The 24,567-nt window shown below is 38.0% G+C and overlaps 2 protein-coding genes across 5 annotated transcripts; one reads left to right on the forward strand and one right to left on the reverse strand.

Annotated features, from left to right (window-relative positions):
• The first annotated feature begins 339 nt into the window (after positions 1–339).
• On the forward strand, positions 340–21,277 carry tmc6b (transmembrane channel-like 6b). 4 transcript variants are annotated; one of them, XR_008632792.1, is made up of 22 exons: positions 340–439; positions 3,489–3,653; positions 5,281–5,411; positions 8,502–8,660; positions 9,611–9,775; positions 10,268–10,379; positions 10,464–10,548; positions 10,871–11,128; positions 11,449–11,624; positions 11,710–11,854; positions 12,320–12,475; positions 13,091–13,269; positions 13,355–13,445; positions 13,529–13,626; positions 14,041–14,136; positions 14,210–14,285; positions 15,031–15,164; positions 16,380–16,556; positions 16,634–16,712; positions 18,569–18,655; positions 19,302–19,410; positions 19,454–21,277. XR_008632792.1 is itself a non-coding variant. In XM_055157745.1 (21 exons), the coding sequence occupies exons 2-21, from the start codon at positions 3,598–3,600 to the stop codon at positions 19,314–19,316; spliced, it is 2,475 nt and encodes an 824-aa protein (XP_055013720.1). In that variant the 5' UTR covers positions 340–439; positions 3,489–3,597; the 3' UTR covers positions 19,317–19,418. The 4 variants fall into 4 exon arrangements, 1 of the variants encoding a protein (XP_055013720.1); XR_008632793.1 differs by having other exon boundaries at positions 19,302–19,406; XR_008632794.1 differs by having other exon boundaries at positions 19,302–19,398.
• notum1b (notum, palmitoleoyl-protein carboxylesterase b) lies at positions 20,125–24,150 on the reverse strand. The gene is given in 12 exon segments (XM_020930377.2): positions 20,125–20,458; positions 20,732–20,779; positions 20,862–21,009; positions 21,135–21,232; positions 21,311–21,502; positions 21,581–21,683; positions 21,860–21,918; positions 22,072–22,132; positions 22,483–22,578; positions 22,657–22,709; positions 23,546–23,765; positions 23,768–24,150. Coding segments are annotated over 12 exon segments (1,506 nt in total). The 5' UTR covers positions 23,862–24,150.
• Positions 24,151–24,567: the final 417 nt, after the last annotated feature.

Raw genomic sequence — 24,567 nt, forward strand, 5'->3', positions numbered from 1 at the left:
TAAATTACCTAAAATGTTTTGTTTTTTTTTCTTTTTTTCAAGGTTTCTCCACAATACTATGGTAGAACAAGGGAATTAAATTAAGTATAAATACAAAAAACTATCAAATAATTATCTAAGTATTAAAAGGGAAATTAAATAATTAGGATATACAATAGGGCGAAACCAAATGGATGCACTTTGAGGTGGGGAACATGTGTAACTATCAGTATAAAATTTAATCTCTTGAAAGTTTTGTAATATTTAGGATAAACTAGACGTTATTATTTTTTCTGTATCTTTCCACGGAAAGTTTCTACGAAAATGTGTAGACTTGTAGCTGATTGGTATTCTCCCTTTTGCTGAATTGGTACGTCCCGCAGTACTTCGTGTGAGCGTGTTGACTGACTGAAAGTACCGAGTTGCACTGTGAACGGGTTTGTCGGGTTTTAGCTTCGAGGTAAGTGTATATTTTTACTCGATCGGCTTTACCCCATCGTCTCTGCGTACGTTTTGTGTGATTTTCTGTGTATCGTGTGATTTTTTGTTTTCTGAAGTTTTTTTTTATGCATATGTATATAGCAGGTAGCTTCCTTGGTGTTGTTTGTGCTTGGCAGCCAAACTTACACTATCAGTAAAGACTACTGTTTTGATCTTAGGCGAGGCTATATACTGATTTTTGTTCGTACAGGACTAAATTACTGCAAAAGTTTCAGTGTCCCAATTTCGCTGAAATGGGGTTTCACGTATTGTGTAATTACAGGTGCTATAGGTTGTGGGAACATTATTTTTGCCTGTGCCCTAGTTTTGAACTGTCCATTGCAACCTCTAATTTTACTTGGAACTAGTTTTAGGGTGCAACAACTTTGTCCAGCACCCCAAAACAACTTACATGGAAGGTTCATAGTTCATCTTGTGTCATTACTAAACTTTCTTGATAACACAACACAGAATTTCTCTCATACAAAGTCTTTGGCACTGTGGAATGGTCCTATTCTTCTTGTCCCCCCCCCCCAGCGCTGTGGAAGCCAGTTGCCTGGTTGAAAGTTGAGAATGGACACTCCCAAATCCTCAGTTTTGTCCTATTATATCAGTATGTTTACAGTGCAGTTTTGACCGTATAACTTTAATGCTTTTGATACACACTCTTTAGCTTCCTTCTACTACAACAACCATGTAATCCTATTTCAAACTGCATCAGCAACTTTATTTTCAAATCTATTTCCATTGTCTCATTCTATGTGCCCTATTGATCCCACTCTCTGTTTCCTGGCTTAGTTCCTGAACCTCATAAGTCTACAATGGGAAAGTTACCACGTTAAAAACACAATAGAGTCTAATAATATTTGACAGAGAGTGACCTTTGTGAGGCTGGGAAAAGAAGAAGTTTGTCTATTGAGGAGGAAAATGCATTATGGAAACTTTCAGTATGTAATATGATCTAGAAAGTCTTGAAAATGAGAAAAATGTGTTGCAGAAAAAAGTTTTGCACTCCACTGATCTAACTGCAATTTAAGTCGATGTTGTAACGGAGATAGGACCTCCACCCTGAGCCATGAAACTAAGGCATTTGTGCATGTAACCGCAGAAATATGCAAAGCTGTTTAATATTACATCCTATACATCCTATAGGAAACCCTCCGACCAATCAACCGAAATAAACTGTGAAAAATCAGCGAAAACCATGTGTAGCCCTTTTAACATAGTCCATTTAGAAGTTTGTGTCATGTAGTTTTTATTGTATACAACCTATAATACACCTATACTGTGTATAAGACAGCTGGATTAGAAGTCATACATTTGAACTAAACATGGAATTGAAAGCAAAATACATTATATCTTTTCACTTGTGTATAATGGCAGACATTTTCTTTTTTTTCTGAAACTGCGTGGGTTTCTAAAGTCAATCGCAATCACATTATTGCCATTTTCTTGCTATGTACTGTATGATCCATACAAAGAGGTTTTCAAACATATGAATTATTTATTTTTCCCATCATTAATCCTGTCATCCATTGGGTGTGTATTTGCATAATGTAAACAGGAAGTCACTGTTGAAATCTTAGGTAACATATGAAAATGGATTTGGTTATGGAGTGTTGTCATTTAGTTACTGTCGATGTAACGTAGTAACGTAGAGTTAATGCATGAATTAATTTTATAAAAGAAAAAAATACAGCTTGTTTATTTGATGTTTTGAGATACTGATCAAGCCTAAATAATGTGTACTTTTATGAGATGAATGGTATTTGTTTTTGATTATGTAGAAAGGGCCGGTAATAGATGTCTGGATTTTATTTACTTTTATGTTGTGTGTGTTGTAACTAATTACAAGCCAGTTTTCATGCTTTGATGTTGCTTTATATGGACAGTGCAATAGAAAGCAGATCTGAGCGCAGAAGGGTAAAGGGAATACTATTGAATAAGTCTCTTTGTGGTTGGAAACAATGCTGTATTCTATGTCATTTGTGAATTTACATACTGGTGACTCATTTGAGTGTGACAGCGGTGCCCATCACACATTGTCGTCATGATTTTCACAAGACTGCAGGGAACTCTCCACTTGTGCTTTAGAGCCTACTGTAACAGAAGTGCTGCACTGTGGAAAACAAAACCAACCACATAGAGAAAAGCACTGTTGCCTTAATATGTGTTGAAACTAGTTATTTGAAACACTTTTTTTCCTTTAAACATTTAATCAGAAAGACATACAAAGCTTTTTTTCTGTCTGAAAAGTTGGTCAGTCTGAGGTGATTGCTCTTGATGTTGATGTTGGGCGATACAAAAATAAACTGAATGGGATTGTATTGTAGCATAGACCTTTTTGAAATGTATGTGTGATAATTTGAAGACGTTCTTTTGAAACATTGCTTCTATGTGAAATGTATTACTGGAAAGCCAACATTGCATTTAGCCATGTTATAACGATGTGGCAACTCCACTTCACATGCTCTTGGAAATAAAGCTGGTTTTGAACCTATTTATGTCAGGGATTGGAAGGGCACACTATGGGGCTATGCAATTCTTTAATTCTGGTATTGGATGTACTGAAAAATTTGCCTGGTCAGATATTGGGTTCTAAATATCGGCTCAGCTGATATCCTGGTTGGATATTTAAATTGACCTAATAAAACTATTTACTGGTTGCGGTCAGCCTTGAAAGTCTCAGAATGTTTGAACTCGTACAGAGTTTTTCTGTCATTACTTGAGAGTTAAATAACAGCTACATAACACATTTGGATCTGTTTTGTCTTATTTCATTCTTGTTGAAAGGAATTAAATATAATTTTTAATCATTGCACTAGTATCAGGTGCTTCAGGTATCAGTAGATACTTGAAACTATAGTATCGAAATCAGTATTGGAACTGATATACATTTTTAACGCTTTGGTTTCATGTAGTGCTGTTTGGTTTCTGTCTTTCCCTTAAGGACAAGTTGTAACACAGTCTATCGGAATTCATACCTTATGCTCATGCCCCTCCCCTCCCCCCTCCCCCCTCCGTTACAGGTACAGGCACAAACAAACAGCATGCTGGGAGTGGAGCGGGCAGCCGAATGGGTGTGGCCCTGATCCCGCGCTCCGGGGCTGTGACCAAATAGAAATCAGCTCAAGAAAAATGGCTCGAAACGTGAACTTTGACCATGACTACGGTTTGTTGGAAGATGGATTAGGGTAAGTTTGTCTGATTATTACACTGGAGTAGAAATGTAGTCAGTGTAGCAGTAATGGAGTAATGTAGGCTTATCTTCAGAAACCTCTAAATTTTATTTTTATCATAGTTAGTGAATATAGACAGAAATATATTGCTTTATTCTTAACTGTATTTCTTCATAAAACACTGGCTGTGTTTACATGCACATCAAAATATGATTGTTATCTGATTTCTAGAGTTATCTGATTTTGCAATGTCACATAAACAGTTATATCTTATTTGAGCTGTCTGATTTCTTTCTGGTCTTTCTGTGTGGTTTTGACAGTAAAAATTATAGTACAAAAAAGGGCAAAAATGAAATGTTAGCACACCATCAAAATCAGATCTAATTATTGGATTATCTGAGTTTTACTGGTCATATAAAATCTACCAGGTGACTTAGACTTTTAGTGCTAAATGACTACTCTGTCACTTCTAAAACCTTCTTTTATTTGTTTTAATGTCCGTCGCTGTATCTCTGAACGAAATAAATTGATCTCAAACAATCATAAATCATAAATATTACAAATGAATGTCATGTCTCATCTGTAATAAGAATACATCCCATTTTAGTCTATGTTAAACCAAAGATAATTTGAGTAACCAAGTTTTCTAAAATTCAACGAGATAAATCTACCTACAAAATCTAATAGTATGTACAATGGTAATACTAAGTAATGTATGTACCAGTTTGTAGACATTGTGTTAACTGTATAGAGATGGCCATTGTAGCAGGTGTTTGAATGCAGCCCACATCAGGAGTACAGCTGAGTCAAGAGTTCATTATCTCCTCTTGTTTTTTTAATGGGCTTCCCTCCTGAAAGTGCACTATTATATTAAGATCAGTCCTGTTTATTAAAGGGGTGCTATGTATATTTTCTGGTGTGGGTCACAATATAATATAAATCATAAGATAAGAAAAACTTTATCGTCCACCCCAACTGAAATAGAAATTCATTTTGAAACAGCTTAAGATACATTCATTAAAATCAGTCATAAAATTACTACAGTAAGTTAATTAATTAACCATTGCATTTATATAGCACCTTTCAAGATACCCAAAGTGCTTTACAGTTCATTATTCATTCACTCAACACTCGGTAGTGGTAAGCTACTACTGTAGCCACAGTTGCCCTGCAGCAGACTGACGGAAGCGAGGCTGCCAATCTGTCCACAATCTGCCCCTCTGTCCACCACCATCACTCATACACACACCACTTTCATACTAGGCAATGCGGGTGAAGTGTCTTGCCTAAGGACACAACAACAGTTTTTGCCACTGGCGTCCCACTGTGGCACCTGGAATTCCCAGTGGTCTCCCATCCAGGTACTACCCAGGCCTGTCCCTGCTTAGCATCTGAGATCTGATGGGATCAAGCTTTGACAATCCTATATATAGTTGTGAACTTTGGCATTCTATTCTGTTCCTATTCTATTCCTATGTCATAGCAAACGATATACAATGATAGAGATATGTAGACATAATAGATCTGCTTCACTGCTAACATAATGAAATTCCTATTGCTAAGTCTTTTGAAATATGAAAATGGTTGTACCATTTTTGTACCATGTTTGTATCCATATTAAAACCTTTCCCTTCTGTTTCAGGAGTCCAGTGGATGAAGCGGGGGTTCACGACTCGTTCCATCAGCTGATCGAGGAGCAGAGTCAAAACGCTGAATTCTCGGAGGCCTATGAGCTACAGCAGCTGCAGAGGGAGCTGGAGGAGGAGGGGAGAGGTATTTAATGGTCTCTGCAAATATGCCAATACAGGACCTCCCATTTTGATTGAAAGACACTATATAAAAAATGGTGGTGTTGGGTATTTAAACAGTAGTTATGTTCATTTGAAAATTCAAATAAACCTTTGGGGAGAATTTTTATTTATTAATAAATTATACTAAAACTAGCATCAAAACTAAATTTTTTTGAGCATGTATCAATAATGAAAGAAATTACATAAATTGGAATGTGATCCTTTTGATAGTAGCTGATTGTTTTATGATTTTGGCTAACTATGCAGTTTACATTTTGATTTGGCACAATAAAAAAAAAGAAAAGAATGTATTTTTCCACTTAATAATAATAATACTTAACACTTGTATATCACTTTTTGTCATACTTAAAGACACTTCACACAGTTCAAGACAGACAATACACAAATTAATTTCATAATACTGCCTTATATCTCATTGTGTATTTGACTGCAGCAGATTGTCATAGACAGGTCCATCGACAGGACTTTGGGGGCCAGTGTTGTGCATGAACGAGTTCAAAAGAACGCGTTCTTGTAAATCAAGAACTTGAACGTGAATTTGTTCAAATTATGTGAGATGAACGACGTACGTCACAGTTGGGGGTCAATTAAATGTCGGAATTTGTTTTCACCTGATGAGTCGAGTGACAAGAGCACTCGTCAGCATTGTCGTGCGTAACGTCGCAAAACCACAGCTGCACGTTAATGCGGAAGGCAGCTAGACAGGCAGCTGCAACGGGACGTACACGGGCGGCTCTGGCTCTGTGTTTGAAAATGGGAAAGCCGATCAGACTTGACTGGATGCGTTTAGCTACTTGTATCAGGTCCACAGTGAAACTAACAGCTCAACACACTTGTATTTACATTCTGTACAGGCTGACCACGGCAAACACGGGGATGTCAAAAGTTAATTTCAAAGCACTAATTAACAGTTGTTCTGGACCTGGGCTCTTTCACACGATACAGAACTGCCCCGGGAGTATGATGTGCTGATGGTAAACACACAAATACAACAATAGATGCTCTCTGTACGCTCACACAGAGCGTCAAAAAATAGGATGGATCCTGTTTTCTGAAATCTACGCGCGCGGGACGAGCTGCTCCATACACACGCTGAGCACATGCAGTGGAGCTGCAGTCATTCACTTTCAGTGCATTCAAGTTACACATCCAAAAGTTCAAAAGTTGCAGTGACATCCCTATGTCACAGAAAGAACACATATAGTCGCGTCCTTTAGTCGGACAGAAGCTGATGCATCAGCGCAGTTTATACAAATTAGCCATGTGGTTTTAAGTTTCACTTCTGTAAGACAAATGTGTCAAAGCTACACATTATACACATTATAATCTCAAATGGGCTGATGTGGCTCTATAGTGTTTATGGTTTATATGTTGTAATGTTGTTGTAAACTGGAAGTCAGTCAATAAGCATCACATGGGCCCTCTCTAATATCAATTAATAGGAAAAGGGTATAATTCTGATCCCTGTAAGATCGGGGACAACAGACCCCCATCGACTCCTCTGATCACAGATAAAAATAATTAGTGCTGTCATGTGATTAAAAAAATTGAGAGATTAATTAATTGTGATCTGTAATTAATTAATCTAATTAATCTCATTTTAATCTCACCTAAAAATAGCTGAGAAAAGCCTTCAATTTGAGGTATTTTCATTTAAATTCATTATTACATTATTGTGGCAGATCAAAAGACTAATATAGATTTTAAAAAAAGTGACTTTATAAAGTCATTTATTGTTTAACAAATCTCTCCAAATTGGCTGTTGAGCCCAAGTCTCCATGAATAAGAAACTGTTTGTTGTAAAGTAGCAAAGACGAGGAAATCTGAACATAATAACTTTTGTCTACTTAAAGACAATAAAAAGTCCAGTCTTTCCTTAACCATATTAAAAATATTATTGATAGAGAAATGCTTTATATATGAGATCACTGGTTTTAGTCCTTGTTTTAGTCCTGGTTTAGACCTGCGTTAGTCCTACTTTAGTCCTAGTTTAGTCCTGGAATGGGTTAGTCCTGGTGTTAGTCCTGGTGTTAGTCCTGGTGTTAGTTCTGGTTTAGTCCTGGTTTAGTCCTGGTTTAGACCTGGTTTTAGTTCTGGTTTAGTCCTGGTTTTAGTTCTGGTTTTAGTTCTGGTTTAGTCCTGGTTTAGTCCTGGTTTAGACCTGGTTAATCCTGGAGTTTATTAGTCCTGGTTTTAGTCTTGGTGTTAGTTCTGGTTTAGAGGCGCACAGGAGGAAGCGCAGTTTACGCAGCGTACGCGAGAAAACACGGTCCACACGAGGCGCACGGGAGCACGTCGGTGTCCGCGCAGTGTCTACGGAAAGAAACGTGGTCCGCGCGTTCTCAGGTTAATGACGATGATGAAGGTGTGTTTGTGTGTGTTTGTGTGCGTTTGTGTGCGTTTGTGTGCGTTTGTGTGTGTTTGTGTGTGTTTGTGTGCGTGTCCCCTCATGTGGCAGGTCACTATAGGACAGTAGTGCAGACATCATGAGTCTATGCAGGTTGTTTTCACCAGTGACATTTAAGTTGTAGGCGATTTTATATGTTATTTTCTTTTATATTTCACGTCGGGAGAATAATTTCCAAGACACGAATGCGTTTTTACCTGTGCACTGCTGCTTCTGTTCTACTGGCTCTTCGACCTCGTCCATTGTGTGACTGACGCCGCCAACGTGAACCTGACGTTTACATCGCTCTTACTGCGCGCGTTTTGTGTGGAATTACTGAAATAAAAAAAATGTATAAATGTGTTTTTTGTGTGTGTGTGTTGTCCCAACAACACATAAAAACAGGTTTTATAATAAAGCAACTCGCATACAGAAACACTAAAGTTAGAGATTAAAAATTAGATTAACGCGATTAAAAAACATAACGCGCTAAATATGACTGTAATTAATTAATCGCAATTAACGCGATAATTTGACACCCCTAAAAATAATACAATTTGTTTTATGATACAATTTAGGTAATTGTTAGATTTGGGTTTGATTACATTGTGACTTGGGATTGTAAAGTTACTGAGAAAAGGGCCTTTTTTTTGTTTCTTTTTTTAGATGATGTGGCGTACTTGTCCAGTCCCAGTAATGACCTCTACAGGAGGAGACAAAAGAGTCCAGAGGAGGCAGAAGAGGGGCAGACGGACACTTTAATGGGGGAGCGATGGTCCTCTGACACTCTCAAAGTCCTGTCCTCCATGCCCAGTCGAACCATTGGTCAGTATGAGCGCTTAAGCCCAAGGAGTTAAATTGTTTCCAACATAAATAGGGTATCTTACTCCTTAAAACATAAACCATTGCCCATTAGATTTACACAAAGTTTTAAAATGTCAATAGGCATGTGATGAATCAAACTGGAATAATTAAGTGTAATGTGTATAATGTCTAGGGGTTAGGGTTAGGGGCAACTTGGAATGAGGTGGAGAGATACTGTCACCTTTTAAACTACAGGTTGGAGATTTGTTACTGTTAATTTGTTTTGTTTTTAACTTCTATTTTCTAAGTTATAGTTAAGTCCCAATGTAAACAAAGTGTTTACAGTGGTACACAGGATACTGTTCAGCAAAAAACAAAATGAACTCTACCACAAAACTTTATAAGCATAACTGAATGTGCCTTCTTCCTGTCTGGCGGAACACTTAGTCGCAACACTTTGATCAAAGTTTGAGACGTTATCTTATCTTTTACTCCTCTCCCTTCCTCTCTCTGTCTCTCTCTGTCTCTCACGTATAACTGAAGAATATCTTATAAATGTTTTTATCATTGGTAATCAAACCTACCTACCTAAGGGCAATTTAAGGCAGCTGAGGTTAAAATTAATGAATGAGTAATGTAGAAAAAAGCCTTTACAATGTATTTAATAATAGAAGAATAAAGCACAATTGTTTTATTTTCTTATGCTGGCGACAGAGTTTGGTCTAAATACTAATCAATACTAAAACTAGTATCAAAACTAGACACATTTGAACAAGTGTCAGTACTGAATAGAAAAAAATCCAATAAATTAGACAACATTGGACCTTCTCTGAAAGTTTTAGAATGTCTGGCCTTCATCAGTGATAATGTAAATGGGTGGAAACTGCAATTATTTTGTATAGGAAATTGTAGAAATAGCAGTTTCTTGATAACTCTAGTATTGTCTAATAATTAGCTTGTGCTTTGCTCAGGCCGAAACAGAGGAGCCATCATCTCTCAGTATTACAACCGCACCATGCAGCTGCGCAGGCGGCGACAGAGCAGACCCTCCATCAAAGACTTCTCCCGATCGTCCCGTCCCAGTATCCGAGGCTACGGCATCGAGGCGGACAGCACAGACACAGATGGGACAGAGGGTAGCTCCAATTACATTATGAACATGTGTGATATCTTTGAACAAGGCTTGAGAGTGACATGACATATGACATATGAGTGGAGCTACATTTCACATTTCACACGCCACTATGATTTTACTAGTCGTTCGTTAAATTTATTTGATCATACCATATATAGCAATACAAGAATTGTGTAAAAAATAGTTGACAGTTGTGATTTGTAAAAATCTTCCAGCGAAAACTAGTTTTTAACTTTGATAATAAGTGAATGAAATCCTTTCATACTTGCACCCACACCACATCAAAAGTGGGACTAACTCACTGGGCTAGAAAAGGGCTAGACCAGAGCTAGACCAGAGCTAGACCAGGACTAGACCAGGACTAAACCTAGTGTACATGTGGACTAAACTGGACTCTAACAGGACCAATGTGAACACACCCATAATCTTGTAAATCCTGTGTTTTGCGTATCGTATATGTAAATTTTGGTGTCATGTCATATATTTTGGTTAGGAGTCAGTAAGAGGGACCGTTTGGTGAACAACCTCCAGAACCTGTCGGTGACTGACAGGGTGAGGATGTTGCGGGAGATGCCTCTCAGCTTCACTGAAAAATCAGAACTCAGGTCAGACTCTCCACCCTTCGTCTGTTTGCACTGCTGCTCTTTTGGGGTTTGACATATGTTCATATGTTCACATATGATTTTCAGGCGGTTGGCGTTACAGAAGGAGCATCGCACCATGTCAGGTCGTCAGATCCCCTGCTGCAGTGGCCTAAAGTATTACATTATAATTGTGAGTCAATGTCTTGTTTCTGGGCTCTGGGCTTCCTGTTAACTGTGGTTTTTCACACTTCAAATACACAAAAAGTGTTGTTAGTATGCTGTTTTAGATCTTCTGTAGATAAGCGACTCCTACATTAACTATACATTTGTATTTAATTACAGTCTGAACCAGTTCCTCTTTTGGCAGGTGTGTGTTTGGTGTTGCTCTGTTACTCAAGCATTTATGACTTTTAATTTATGCACCAGCACCATCCTCACCTCATTCTAAACTTGGTCAAATGTTTATTGTTTTATTTAAACCTGTGTTGTGTTTAAACCTTTGTTGTTTTCAGGTGGCGAGGCGGGGCTGGTACAGCTGGCTGTCATTCCTGCACTCCCTGCAGCTCTGGCAGGTGGCACTAAAGAGGGTCAGCGGACGCTTTGGGACGGGGGTGTTGTCTTACTTCCTCTTCCTCCAGACACTGCTTTTCTTCAACCTCTTCCTCTTCCTTGTCACTTTGGCCTTTTTGGTGATCCCCCAAGTGGTGCAGCCACCTGACCCCCACCCACAGAACCTCCCCTTCAAGGGACTGGAACTACTCTCAGGGGGGGTAAGATTTGGGATAAATAATACATCCATCCTCATAGAGCAAACCATGAGTATATAACTTACTCTATGCAGATGTTATTGCTTAGCTTGCTTCGATATTAAATTAAGTTAAATGTCAGAAAGTTGACTCCACTCTCAGTGAGAATATATACTGAATAATAATACGTTTTATTGACTAAATGCATTATAGATCAGTTTAAAGCCATACTGTGGAACATTCCAGGCAAAACAATGTTATCTCCATGGTTACAATCATATGGCACACCCTCCAGCAGAAAGTTACACAGAGCACCTTTTAATTGTGTACATTGTGTCTTGTAGGGATACTTCTCAGACACTGTGATGTACTTTGGGTACTACTGTAACTACACATTGGGTTGCAGAGGTGATGAAACCAAAGGGGAGTGTCGATCTACACTCTCGTACAACATGCCACTGGCCTATTTCTTTACCATTTTAGCCTCATTTTTCATCACCTGTATCATCCTTGTTTACAGGTACTTTTATTTTTAAGCAAAAACATTTGTATGTTCAAATAATAATGTATGGTAAATACTTGGCTTTGTCTCATTTCTTCTCCAGTATGTCGAAATCTTTTGGTAAAAGCTTCAGAATTGACAAATCGCACAGTGTTTTGGCTATGAAGGTGTTCTGCTCCTGGGACTTCAAAGTCATCAAAAAGACTTCTGTGAAACTCATGTCCGAGAATATTCACACACAAATAAAGGTCTGTTCAGCCACTTCCTCTGGTCTCTTATTACAATGGGTAAAAATGATGTCATGTTATATGCAACTCTTACAGTGATAGTGAGCTGAGTATACTATCACAAGTCTTCGTATTATCTATATCAGTGCCTCTCAAGCTTTTCACACCAATGAAGTACCACCAAAGAAGAGATTTGACTTTGAACCACTAGATCTAAATCAGGTCTCAAAATAGGACTACACCATTGACACACCAGCTCCAACTCCAACTCTAGCAAAAATTGGGGATAAAATGTCCTTGGGAATTCAGTCAACAGTGGTTCAAAATAATTCCCAAGAATTCCCCATTCCCAATTTTATTCCACAAATTTTATTCATTCCATATTATTACATTGTAATGTTGTTTTATAATGTATGTAGATGTAATGTATATGTTGTTACCTTCCTGTTAGTTCTCACCTTGTCCCTGGTTTGTTTTCATGTGCAGGAGCTGTTGGCAGAGGTGAACCACAGTCAGGTTGAAAACACTGTGTGTCAGAGGCTATGGGTAGTCACAGTTCATGGTATAGCATGGGCCATCTGCATCGCCACCACCACTGGATGTGCTTTTGGCATTTACTACTTCTCTGATTACATGCACAAGGTGAGACTGGAGGTGACATTACTACATTACAATCACCTTTATTGAATCTATTCTTGGCTACATACATACATACATACCAGCCACATAATAGTTTTGCTTCTAGAGTAATCTATTTTACTGTCAGAGTACTCTTACAAAATCTGGCCACTCTTCCCAATGTAAGTCTACACGTGACAAAGTAATTTATGTTGATAATTTTACATTATTTGAACATTTGTATTTCTTGCACCACCCTTCAGATATGATTTAGTTTGTCTCATTTTTATGATACATCCTTTGAAAATACAGGATTTTGTGCATTATTGAGTGTTTTGTCTTTCAAGTTACTTTAAATTCAAATTATTAATCAGATGTTACAGTTACTCTTACTTATGTAGTAGTTTTCCTGAATCCCTTTTAGCTTTTGTTTACTTGGACCACCACTTGTACTCCTTGAGACATATTATTTTGATATAACAGTACTCTTACAACTTTTGGCTACTTTACACACCCCTGATTACATCTCAGATTGTAATGCTAGTTCTTATATGAAGGTGTTTTTAATTACAGGAGTTAGCCACAACACATGTCCCATCTGCTTACCTTTTAAATTAATGTAGTTTTCTTTATCTACAGAATTTGGAGCACCTGTCCCGTATTATCAAAAAGGACCCTATTGTGACCGAGGCGAGTATGCTGGCCCTCCCTGTGCTGGTGTCTGTGATAAACCTGTTAGCTCCTGGTTTGTTCAACGCTGCTGCCTGGATGGAGGAGTACAACTCGCCTCCTGTCCGCACTTATGTGGCCATTAGCAGGTACCTACTTAGGTTCTGGGGACTCTAAACTTGGGTCATTGCATTAACTAATGTATTTTATTAAAGATTTTATGATGACTTTCAGAAATTTGATGCTCAAAATGAGTGTGCTGGGAGTCCTTTGTTACCACTGGTTGTTCCGTGTTGCAAAAGACCCTGGGAGTATTGGCTTAACGGTGAATTAAAAGTGACACACAAATGCTAATTACAGGTAAATGTGTGTATTCAAATAAATTTAAATTTTAAGTTTTAATTTTAGTGCTGGGAAACATTTGTTGGACAAGAACTGTATCGCTTCCTGATTATAGACTTCATTTTCACACTATTGGACACTTTGTTTGGAGAGTTTCTTTGGAGGTTTGTATTAACAGATTCTTAAATGCTTACTGTATTGATACTTTGCAGTGACATTATGCCGGGGGTTTATTTCTATGTATTTCTGTGATGGAATGTTCATTAGTGATAGTGATTTACACATTAGCAATAACTACCAAAGAAGATTTTAGATAAACTCAAGAAAAAATACAAAACAAATTTAAACAACAGATTTTCGGGCGAACTTGAGTAACAGAGTTTCTAACAGAGTAGTGCTTTCAGTTAGCTTCACAACCTCGGGGAATATTGATGAATCCAGCTGCAAAGTATCAATATTAGCATTGTATTACTTGGTTTCAGATGATGCCACAACATTTTTTGGCTAATAACATTTAATACAGATGTGGGGCAGTTAAAATAAATATTGTTAAACTGTTAAACTTTTTTTCTGCACAGACTGTTTTCAGAGAAGATGCTAAAGCGCCGGAGGAAGCCTGTGTTTGATATCCCCAAAAATGTCTTGGACCTTATTTATGGACAGACGTTGGCTTGGTGAGATACATTTATATCACCTTTTATTGATGCAGAGGTTGTTTTCTTTAATTACTTTATTGTTTGTATTTAGGTTAGGTGTCCTCTTCACCCCAATACTCCCAGCAGTGCAAGTGCTTAAACTCCTGTTGCTTTTTTACATAAAGAAGGTATGATGATCTATATGTTAAATTACACTTTTGGTTCTGATGTCAGCTCTATACTATTGATAAGATGCTCTTTAAAACTTAAGAAGAAAAATTTTCTGGAGCTTGTGATCAAAAAAGCATTCAGATGTTTTGATTTTTCAAAATGTGGGTGACTAACTGATAAACTGCTGGCTAATCTAGCTAGTAACAAACTATATGAGATTACAACAGTGAGACTACCTTTTTGTTCAGCAGCACTAAACTAACCAACTAAATCAGTTTTTATGGTCAGATTATGTTCAAACGAAACTCAGATTAAAGTCCGATTTGAGTAATAGAGCTTCAGACAGAGCAATACCCACAGTTAGCATCCCACCCAGTGTGAATGTTGATGACATGAAAGTAGCAATAGACCCTCTAAAATGCTTTGTCAACAGAATTTTGGAGGCAATGGGAGTCAAAAGTGGAATATACACACACCATTTTTGATACTTAGCTTGCATCAGATAAATGCTAGTGGTTAAATTTATTTATTTATTTTTACAAAAATTAAGATACATATTTGAATTTCAGAAGAGGGCATGTCAGTTTGCTTCTTCATTAAAAAAGTGAAAATTATTATTTTTTCTATGTTTAAGTTTCCAAACCAAGTATAGTATTTAACAAATCTACATACAAAAAGAACTAATATATTTCTTTATATTTCTATAAGTAAAAAAAATGAAGAATATGTGTGTAACCTCATGTTTTTCCTCTTTCCTCTCAGGGGAGTGTGATGATGAACTGTCAGGCCCCCAGGAAGCCGTACAGAGTGAGCCAGATGACCACAGTGTTCATCACGCTCCTCTGTATCCCATCTTTTGTGGGAGTATCTGTCTGTGTCATATATACCATGTGGAGGTAATCTTGATTTCCAATTCAGTGTAATTTAAGTGTTTTCAAAAAGAAAAAAAAGTGTTTTAGTATTGATTTCACGAACAACAATACAGGTAACAATACAATACTATTATCTGTGCCATTCAACATAAACAATAATCTAATTTCTTCCAAAATCTGAAGTCTGCTCAAAACCACATTATTTTACTGACAGATGATTGACTGATCTGATCTGAATGGTTGAAGCGTTAAACAGCGGAATAAGATGAAAAATCTAACTTTTGTTACATCCAGTTGAGAGAAAAACACAGACATCTTCCCTATCCACAAATACATAAAGCACTGTGACAACTAGGCTGAAGTATGTCTGTCAGCATCACCATGTTTGCTTTGGTTAATTTGGGCACTTGGCCTTGAGCTTCCGCACCAACCTCAAAGCTGCTCTGTGACGGGTCCGCCCACCCAATTAAGCTTACCTTACTGTGAGTTTGTGAACTCGCCAATATATTCAGAATTCATCATGGCTGTGGACCTCTTTTTATTTATTTTAAAAATCCTGACCATATAATTGGTCATTTAGACGTGACTGTATCTCTCTGTTTTTAGATTAATTGCTCTATGTAACTTTATATGAAAAGTTACTATTACAGTATAGCTGAAAAAAGTGCTATTTCTATTTGTGGATAAGTAATGTATAAAAAGTAATTTTACTGACATATTAGGCATATCATCACTGACCACTGTATTATCTTCAGTTCTGACTTTGGTCCTTTCGTGCATTAGAATTGACAGGAAATTAAAATTTCAAACTCATGTTTGATACAAGTGAAATAACTCGTCACTCAGTACTGATTTTGATTTTCATAAAAAATGAACACTCTTGTTTCTAAAGCTACTTCTATAGATCATGACTGTTCTAAGCACTGACTATTCAGAAAATGTCTTTCTTTGTTACATTTATGTAATCCTGTCAGTATGGATACTAATTCAATATTTTTATTGTAGTTTCAGTATTGATTAGTATCGGGGTGTAAGTTTTTCAACAACCCTTGTATGCATCACCTGTTACGTTTTTATTGTTCCTTCTTTGGATCACAAGAGCAGACTGGAACCCAGAATTGCAGTGTGACCCATTTCACCTTCAAACGCTGTTATTCAGTTCCTCTTTCAGTGATCACACTCAGCTACCAGTGTAGCAGTTAACACAAATTAATTTTACTATGTTTTTTTCATCTCCAGTATTGCCCCATCCTCTTCATGTGGTCCGTTTCGAGGGCTCGACACAATGATCCAGGCGGGAAAGAGCTGGGTACAGAACCTGGAAAAGGAGAACCCCAAACTGGCAGTGTTGGCCAGAGCACACTCCTATTTGGTTGAACACCCGTTTTTCCTGTTTGTCGGAGCAGGCATCTTTCTGTGAGAACCAATACACTATCAGTATTAACTGTTTATAAAAGTCCAGTTTATTTTAACCAAAGTTTTTTCTCCTGCAGAATAATCATCTACTTCCACAGTCAGGTGGTTGATGGGCAGAGGAAAATCATTGACCTGCTACAAGAACAAATAAAAAATGTAAGCATATATATATATGTACACACACACACATTATATATATGATATATATATATATATATATATATATATATATATATATATATATACAGTCCCTGACAAAAGTCTTGTCGCTTATCCATTTTGTAGAAACAAAAGCTTATAACCGGACTTTAAATTAATCGATTGGTTTTAGAAATGTCTCATATGAAAGCTAAAACCCTTGCAAATTATGCTCAATATACTAAAATAAATTTGCTTCACTGAAGAAAGATTGATCATTTAATGAACACAGAAAGGTCAGATTTTGGCAAGACAAAAGTCTTGTCACCTACAGAAAATTGAACAAATAATTTACTTCAAATACAAAAATATGTTGCATAACATCAGTGAATTAAGTAGTGGTGCTGTGAGATCCACATTTAATATCTTCTATGACTTCCATGAGCTTGAAGGACTGCATCCATGCGGTTCGACAATGAGTCATACAATTTGTTGATGAAGTCATCAGGAATAGCAAAGAAAGCGTCTTACATGCCTCCCAGAGTTCATCAAGATTCTTTGGTTTTGCCTTCCATGCTTCCTCTTTCATTCTACCCCAGACATGCTCAATGATGTTCATGTCTGGTGACTGGGCTGGCCAGTCCTAGAGCACCTTGATCTTCTTCACCTTGAGAAACTTTGATGTAGAGATAGAAGTATGCGATGGAGCACCATCCTGTTGCAAAATTTGACCCCTTTTATGGTTGGGAATGTAAGAGGTAGCTAATACTTCTTGATATTTTAGGCTGTTGATTTTGCCTTCCACCCTGCAAATGTCTCGCACACCCCCATACTGATGTAACCCCAGACCATGATTTTTCAGCCACCAAACTTAAGTTTTCTGGGTGAATCTTGGATCCATGTGGGCTCCAGTAGGTCTCCTGCAATATTTGCGGCGGCTGTGATGTAATTCAACCGAGGATTCATCTGAGAAATCCACCTTCTGCCACTTTTCCAGTGTCCATCCTTTTAGCAGGCTGTGGGCCTTGGCAAATGCCACACGTTTTTTTAATTGCCTTTTGTTTGGTGCTGGTTTCTGTGCACTGATTCGACCATGGAGGCCATTTCGAGACAGAATTCTACAAACTGTTGTGGTTGACACAGGGACTTGAGGTGACCAGGCCTGGTGGAGCTCTGCTGCAGTGGAAAAGGGGCTGGCCTTGGATTTTCGAATCAACAAACGGTCCTCCCGAGCAGTTGTCTTGCGGGATCTGCCGGACCTGGGCTTGTCAAAAACATCTCCAGTCATTTCAGATCTTTTTCTTATTCTTTGTACTTGACGCTGAGACACATTGAAGGTGTCAGCCACCTCAGCAGTGGATCTGGTCTTCAGCCTCTTGATAATTAACGCTTTGGTCTCAGGGTGGATCTTAGGCATGTTGTCAGAGGTCAAGTTGTTGTTGATGTGAAGGTCTGGTGTGCTGGGGTTCTTTTTATACACACCCACTAACTGATTGATCAGTAACTGATCACAGGTGAGGCTGTAATCTAGGATTCGGTGCATCATATGACAAGACGACAAGACTTTTGTCTTGCCAAAATCTGACCTTTCTGTGTTCATTAAATGATCAATCTTTCTTCAGTGAAGCAAATTTATTTTAGTATATTGAGCATAATTTGGGAGGGTTTTAGCTTTCATATGAGACATTTCTAAAACCAATCGATTAATTTAAAGTCAGTTTATAAGTTTTTGTTTCTACAAAATGGATAAGCGACAAGACTTTTGTCAGGGACTGTATATCCTCTTCATATTTTATAAATTTAAATGTATAAAAGTTACCTCTATAGTAGATGTTAAATGTTACTGATTGTGTTTTTGTTTTTTTGTCTATCAGGAGGGAGAGGACAAAAAGTTTCTCATCACTCGTCTTCAGTACATCCATGAAAAAAGGCGGACTCCAGCACGAAGACTTACCAGTCAGGTCAGACATAAAGTATTTACGTTTTTTTTAATGGTGATTTGTGGGAAAAATCAATGAAATTTTTTTCATTAGATCCTCAGATCAGCAGTGTACCTTGGTTACAACAGAACCACTGAGATTAGTTGTAAATAAGATAATTTACCAATAATATCACTTATCATGTCTATTATAGCTATAATAATAAAAACTTACAAGTAACACTGTTAATATTAAATGTTAAATCATAATGTTTTGGGTGTTAATGGTCCTAGATGGGTTTAAACCGAAAAAGTAATTGCAAATATAATGCCTTGACTGTGACTAATAGATTTTGTATTCCCCAAATAGTTCAGTCCTGGTCACTGGCTTTTACATGATCACCAATTGTCCAATTTAAAAACTTTTAAAATCCACAGATTAACTGACACATGTGATGTTATGTGGTGTGTGTAAACACACCAAAATTCAGATGTAATTATTGGAATATCTGATATAATATTATTTATCTGATATTATAGTTATCTGATTTTTAGTTTGCCATGCACAGGTACCTATTGATATCTTATCCAAAGGGAAGGAAATTATAGTATATTTACTGTAGATCACTGAACCAAAAGTGGTGCACAAATACGTTTAGTTAAATGTTTCTTCTGTTTTTCTCTTTCAGGACTCTTGCTGTTGAATGGGCTCCTTTTTAAACACTGGGACAAACCTGGACGAGCTAATAACTGGAGTTTAATTTGAATCAAGTATATATATATATATATATATATATATATATATATATATATATATATATATATATATATATATATATATTATATATATACAAAAAAATTATTAGTTTTTTTATAGCTGCACTTTTAGACCAACTGTGAACTTTTGGTTTCACCTGTTTTTATACTTTTGTTACACTGTATAATGTAGATCAGCCTGAATGTTGTTGGTTTATGTATGAGAGTATTGAAAGGTGTTTTAGTATTGTTTTAGTGTTATAAATTAAATTATGTTATACTTTTTAAACAATAGACTTGCTTGCCAATTAACTATTACAGTAATACAAAAGGTTTATTTTTTATTACTTTGAGAAAATTTTTGTAGCTTTATTAGCAAGCTTTAAAAGTAATATTATTATTATTAAATTATTATTCATCCAAGTAAGAACAAGCAGCATATTTGGTGAAAAGTAGAAACAGCAGCACCATAGAGGGATGACTGTAGAGAGCACCAATACTTCCCTTAGAGATTTTGTCTGCCTATACAAAAATAGTAATAACACAATACAACAGTGCCTCTGTCTTTGTCCACACAGCTCCAAGTTAGAGCAGCATATCTATGTACTAAGCTTAACTCGACCGGCACAGTATGTACAATTGTCCAGTTTTGAAGACAATATTTCCCAAGCACAATGATTTATGCGAGTCCTGTTGTGCCTAGTGCTTTGCTGTTTGTGTATATTCAGCTTCATCTTCATAGTACAGTTGTGAGTCTCAGCTGCCATTGTTGAGCATACCCAGTAGCTTTCGGGGGTCCATGCCTTGCTGCTGAGCCATTTTCTGCACATCGAAACCCATGTGCTTGAGGAACTGTATGACGCTCATCTCCTGCCCTGTCAGCTGGTCGCGGATGGTGGGGCAGGTGGGGTTACAGTGGGGCCAGGGGCAGCTGTCCACTAGGTGCACAGGGCAGCCCCTCAGAGGTGTCCGCTGCTTTAGGGTGCTGTGGTTCCCATGGCTCACATTTGTATTGTCCTGCAGGCTACGGTCCCAACAGTGCAGAGCTCGAGGTAAAGACGTGCCTTTGACTTGAATCTCCATCCAGTTTCTGCATATGAGAAAAAACAGCAAATGTATTTATCTACAATTAAAAGCAAACTTTTTTTTGTATGGTGAAGAGTGCTCAAAATGCCACCTATAAACTGGAAGCTGAAACCCATGATTTTCCCACCTTTCAACATTACAACAACATTCCTATGTGAAAGGAATGTTTATGTTTCTAATATAACAAACATCTGCAATTTAATGTGTCCATTAAAAAGGCAGTATAAGCCCACCAGATTGTAGCTTTATTTAAGTGCTGATCAAACTAATTACTTACGTTCTGGTGATGAGTTCATGTGAGAGACAGGCTGGAGAGAAAATGGCCCTGCCACAGAAACATAAAAATATTAATTCTTTATTTTTGTAAACAAAAATAAAGAAATATTGTACGTGTGTGATCTTCTTACGAGACGTCCCGCAGTGTGGCTCTCAGCTCCTGCCCCAGCGTCTGGATGTACCTCCATTGCCCCTCATGGACAGGCTGACCTGTGAGGTGTACATTATCCACTGTAAGCTGGGCCTCGTCAAACAACCACTGCACCACAAACACTGGACCTGGAGAGGGACATTATTAGTTGGATGGACAGGGCCAGTTTTAGCAATAGGCACAAACATGTACATGTAATGCATAAGCTTTAGTATATTGACCATTTATATTAACAGTCTTTGTTTTTACTTACTGCTCAGAGTGGGAAAGACTTTATATCCAAAGAAGCAGTTCCACTCTTCTCCAACATGAGCCTGTCTGCAGTTTTCTGGCACTTGTGCACCCCAATATCTGTAATAACAAAAATAAAAAAACATGACTTAAATGTTACACATATTTGCAAGTCTATTAGACGTCTGTCCTTCTAACCTGACACCTCTCTTTATGGCCTCTGTAGGGGCACAGCTGATGGTGTCCAAACAGTCTGTGAATTTGTACTGTTTATTGTCCAGGAACCATCCAGAGTCAGCAAGCCCACGGACCTGCACTCCTGTGTGGCCCTGGGCCTTCAGCTGCTCCGACACATGGTCCACATTGAGCAGGACCCCGGTACCTCCAGCACTGGATCAATATAAACAGGTTTAGGCAGAGTACATGACCCATATACAGGATAAAACATTTTGTGTGTAGTGGACTGACCTGCTCCCTGCCAAGAGCACAACTTTAGCATTGTTTAACCCTTTGGTGAGCAGCTCATTGACCACCTCTTGTATGATCAGTGAACCCATGAAGGCATAGTCACCTGGAAAGAAGAAGTCAAATGTTAGAAGAGGCAAATAATATTAAACACACTCAATTAGAAGAAGTTAATAGATGATTAAAAAATACTGTAATGTTCTCACTATTCATATTAAAGTAGGCTATTGTTAAGGGCCAGATTGATGTTTATGAGTATAAATATTAAGTACTGTATCTTACTGTGTCCTGATTTCGGTGTAGCTCCACTCCAAACATCACTTGAACAATATGGAATGAATCTGTGAAGATAGAAAGCATTTTTCTTTTTAAATTTTTTATTTAATTTGATTAATACTACTAGATTGTGTTCTTAGTAATACATGTTTTACACTTTTCTTATTCTAATATAGGAAAGCATTCATGTTTTAAATTTGACAACAAAGTATACTTACACCATGTTGGCGTTCCACCAATGAGGATTTTCTTCAGGCTGTGGAGACAAGATCCCTGTGCCTGAGTAAATAAACAGAAAAGGTTTCATGGAGGTAAGACATGTTTCAGGTTTGCAGATGTGCAGTTTGTGTTTTCTCTGTGGTGAGGAGGTCATTAAGGATGCCTGCAGAGGCTGCGGCTGCACTGGCCCCGCTGTAAAGTCTACACAGAAAGAGGCAAGTATAAACAAACAAGAGGTTCCCTTGTGGCCCAAAAGGAAAAACTCAGTTTGACTTTGAAAGATTCATGAAAACTCGGCCAAAGAGGAACACACACCTCTCTGTGAAAGCGCTCCTGAAAAACCTGTGACTGCAGCCGGACGCGACAGTAAAGCACTGACATTAGAGCTGATTATCGTGTTCTCTTTTCACCTGTTCTGCTCGTTGGCCACTTGGTGGAGCTCATCAGTCTCCTCATTGTCTCGTACCTGCTGTTGCACGTTTGTCTGTTGAAGCAGTACCATCCACCTGTTCAAAATATAGAGGAGTTAACGTGATAAATTATTGAATTTCAATCATTTAAACTGTGTAACCTCTGCTCATTACCTTCTAAAAACACCAGCCATCTTTTGCTGCCTTTAGACTGCTTTAGGTAATATCTGTAAGAAACCAAAAAAAAAAAAAAAAAAAAAACCCCTCAAAAACTCAATTTGATTCTTTAGGCGCCTAAAAATAGCTAGCATTGAGCAACAAACTGTATTGTACAAGGTTCTCTAATATGAACAAAAAAAAGTGAAGGACTTTCTTGTCAAGTCAAAGAAAAAAGCCTTATATTAAACTGTGCAAACTACATATCCATACAAGGTTAAGTAAAAATTAGACCTGAAAAAAATTGTCAAAATGCCATTACGAATTAAATATAAAGGTAAAAGCGTTTATATATATATATATATATATATATATATATATATATATATATATATATATATATATATATATATATATGTATATATATGTGTGTGTGTGTGTTATATATATATATATATATGTGTGTATATATATATATATATATATATATATATATGTATATATGTTGTAGTTTTTTTTTTAAGAAGATGATATAAATAAATTGGTATGATTATAAACATTTAAGCAACGATATCCTTCTTTTGTCACTTTTTGTGCTCTGAATTGGTCGCTGCTTCCAATGTAATGAAGGTTTTAACGCTGAGGACTAGAGAGGACACAGCCCCTTTTTCCTAATGAGTAGATCTGAAAAGACTAAATTAATAACAACTGCTCTTTGACAGGGCGCAGTAGTGCTCTATAGTCGCAAATCGGTTGCGCGTAAAGTCTTCCCTCTGATCTGCTCCTTTGATCCATTTCGGTCACATCCGGAGAGAATGAAGGAGTGGCGAGAGAGTGGGTGTTTACTGATGCGGAGCGGGGCACGGCTCCTACTCCCCATTAATGAAAGGTTCAGAGTGGCACTCACCCCGCTGGAGAGCCGTCGTTACATGTGACAGTCTCGTTGTTGAGAAAGTGAAGCTTCATATCCTGATCCAGTTTTTGCGCAGAGCACGGGTATAGAGACTGCGCCAGGTTCTTAATCTGAACCATAAAGTTGTCCATGTTGCCCTCCACGGCTGTAAAGTCCAAAGGAAAACTCTCTGCCCCCTCCACTCGCTCTACGGGAGCCTGCTGCTGCACGCGGACTGCGCTCCTCTGCCGCGCGCTCTCTTGACTTGGCCTGGTGCGCACAGGTGCACGAGGAGCAGCAGCACACACGAGCGCACTGCCACACACTGCATTCTTGATATTGAGTATGTTACAAGATAAACATTCCTAACAGACGTCAATAAATGTTCTATGACAAGAGGGGCACTCTTGGAGACAAGTAAAAAAGAAAAAGGCGCAAAAATACATCCTATACTCGTTGGTGGATACTCCGCTCCAGTGTAATTGTGAAATATCCTTTGAGCACTTTGTTGAACTTTCTGAGAGTAGGTTGTAGATTGACTCGTAGCTGATTGCACCCGCAGTGGTTTATATTTGATGCCCCCTCCTCGTGCCCCGCGTTTCTCGCTCCTGTGGGCCAATCATCACGATGCTCCGACCGATGCTCGCGGCGGGGCGTCGGTCTCACGCGCCTGGCACGCCCCTCCGGAGAGCTCGTGCGTACGCCAGGTCCCTTTGATGTGGTGTCGTCACATGACCGCAGTGCCTTTGAAGTGCGTTTGATTGAATGTGCTGCTGTGTGAAAGGGGAACATGGCGGTGGGACAGGTCAGTGTGGAGGAGAGAGCATGTGACAAGTCCCCAGGCTACTTTGATGTTACAGCAAAATAAGTTTTACTGGGTAAACCAGAGATTATATTTTATGCAAGTCAATGGTAGCCTATAGAAAATTCTCGCTCAAACTAGACCAAGACAGTAAATTTGTAGCAATACAGTCAGGTGTATTTCTCGAGTTTTATTGTATTATCTAAATCTGTAGGTGGTCAGAATACCCTGTGTA

Source organism: Boleophthalmus pectinirostris, unplaced genomic scaffold (genome assembly GCF_026225935.1).
Source record: "Boleophthalmus pectinirostris isolate CB_2022bp ecotype Guang Dong unplaced genomic scaffold, ASM2622593v1 HiC_scaffold_22, whole genome shotgun sequence".
Lineage (NCBI taxonomy): Eukaryota > Metazoa > Chordata > Actinopteri > Gobiiformes > Gobiidae > Boleophthalmus > Boleophthalmus pectinirostris.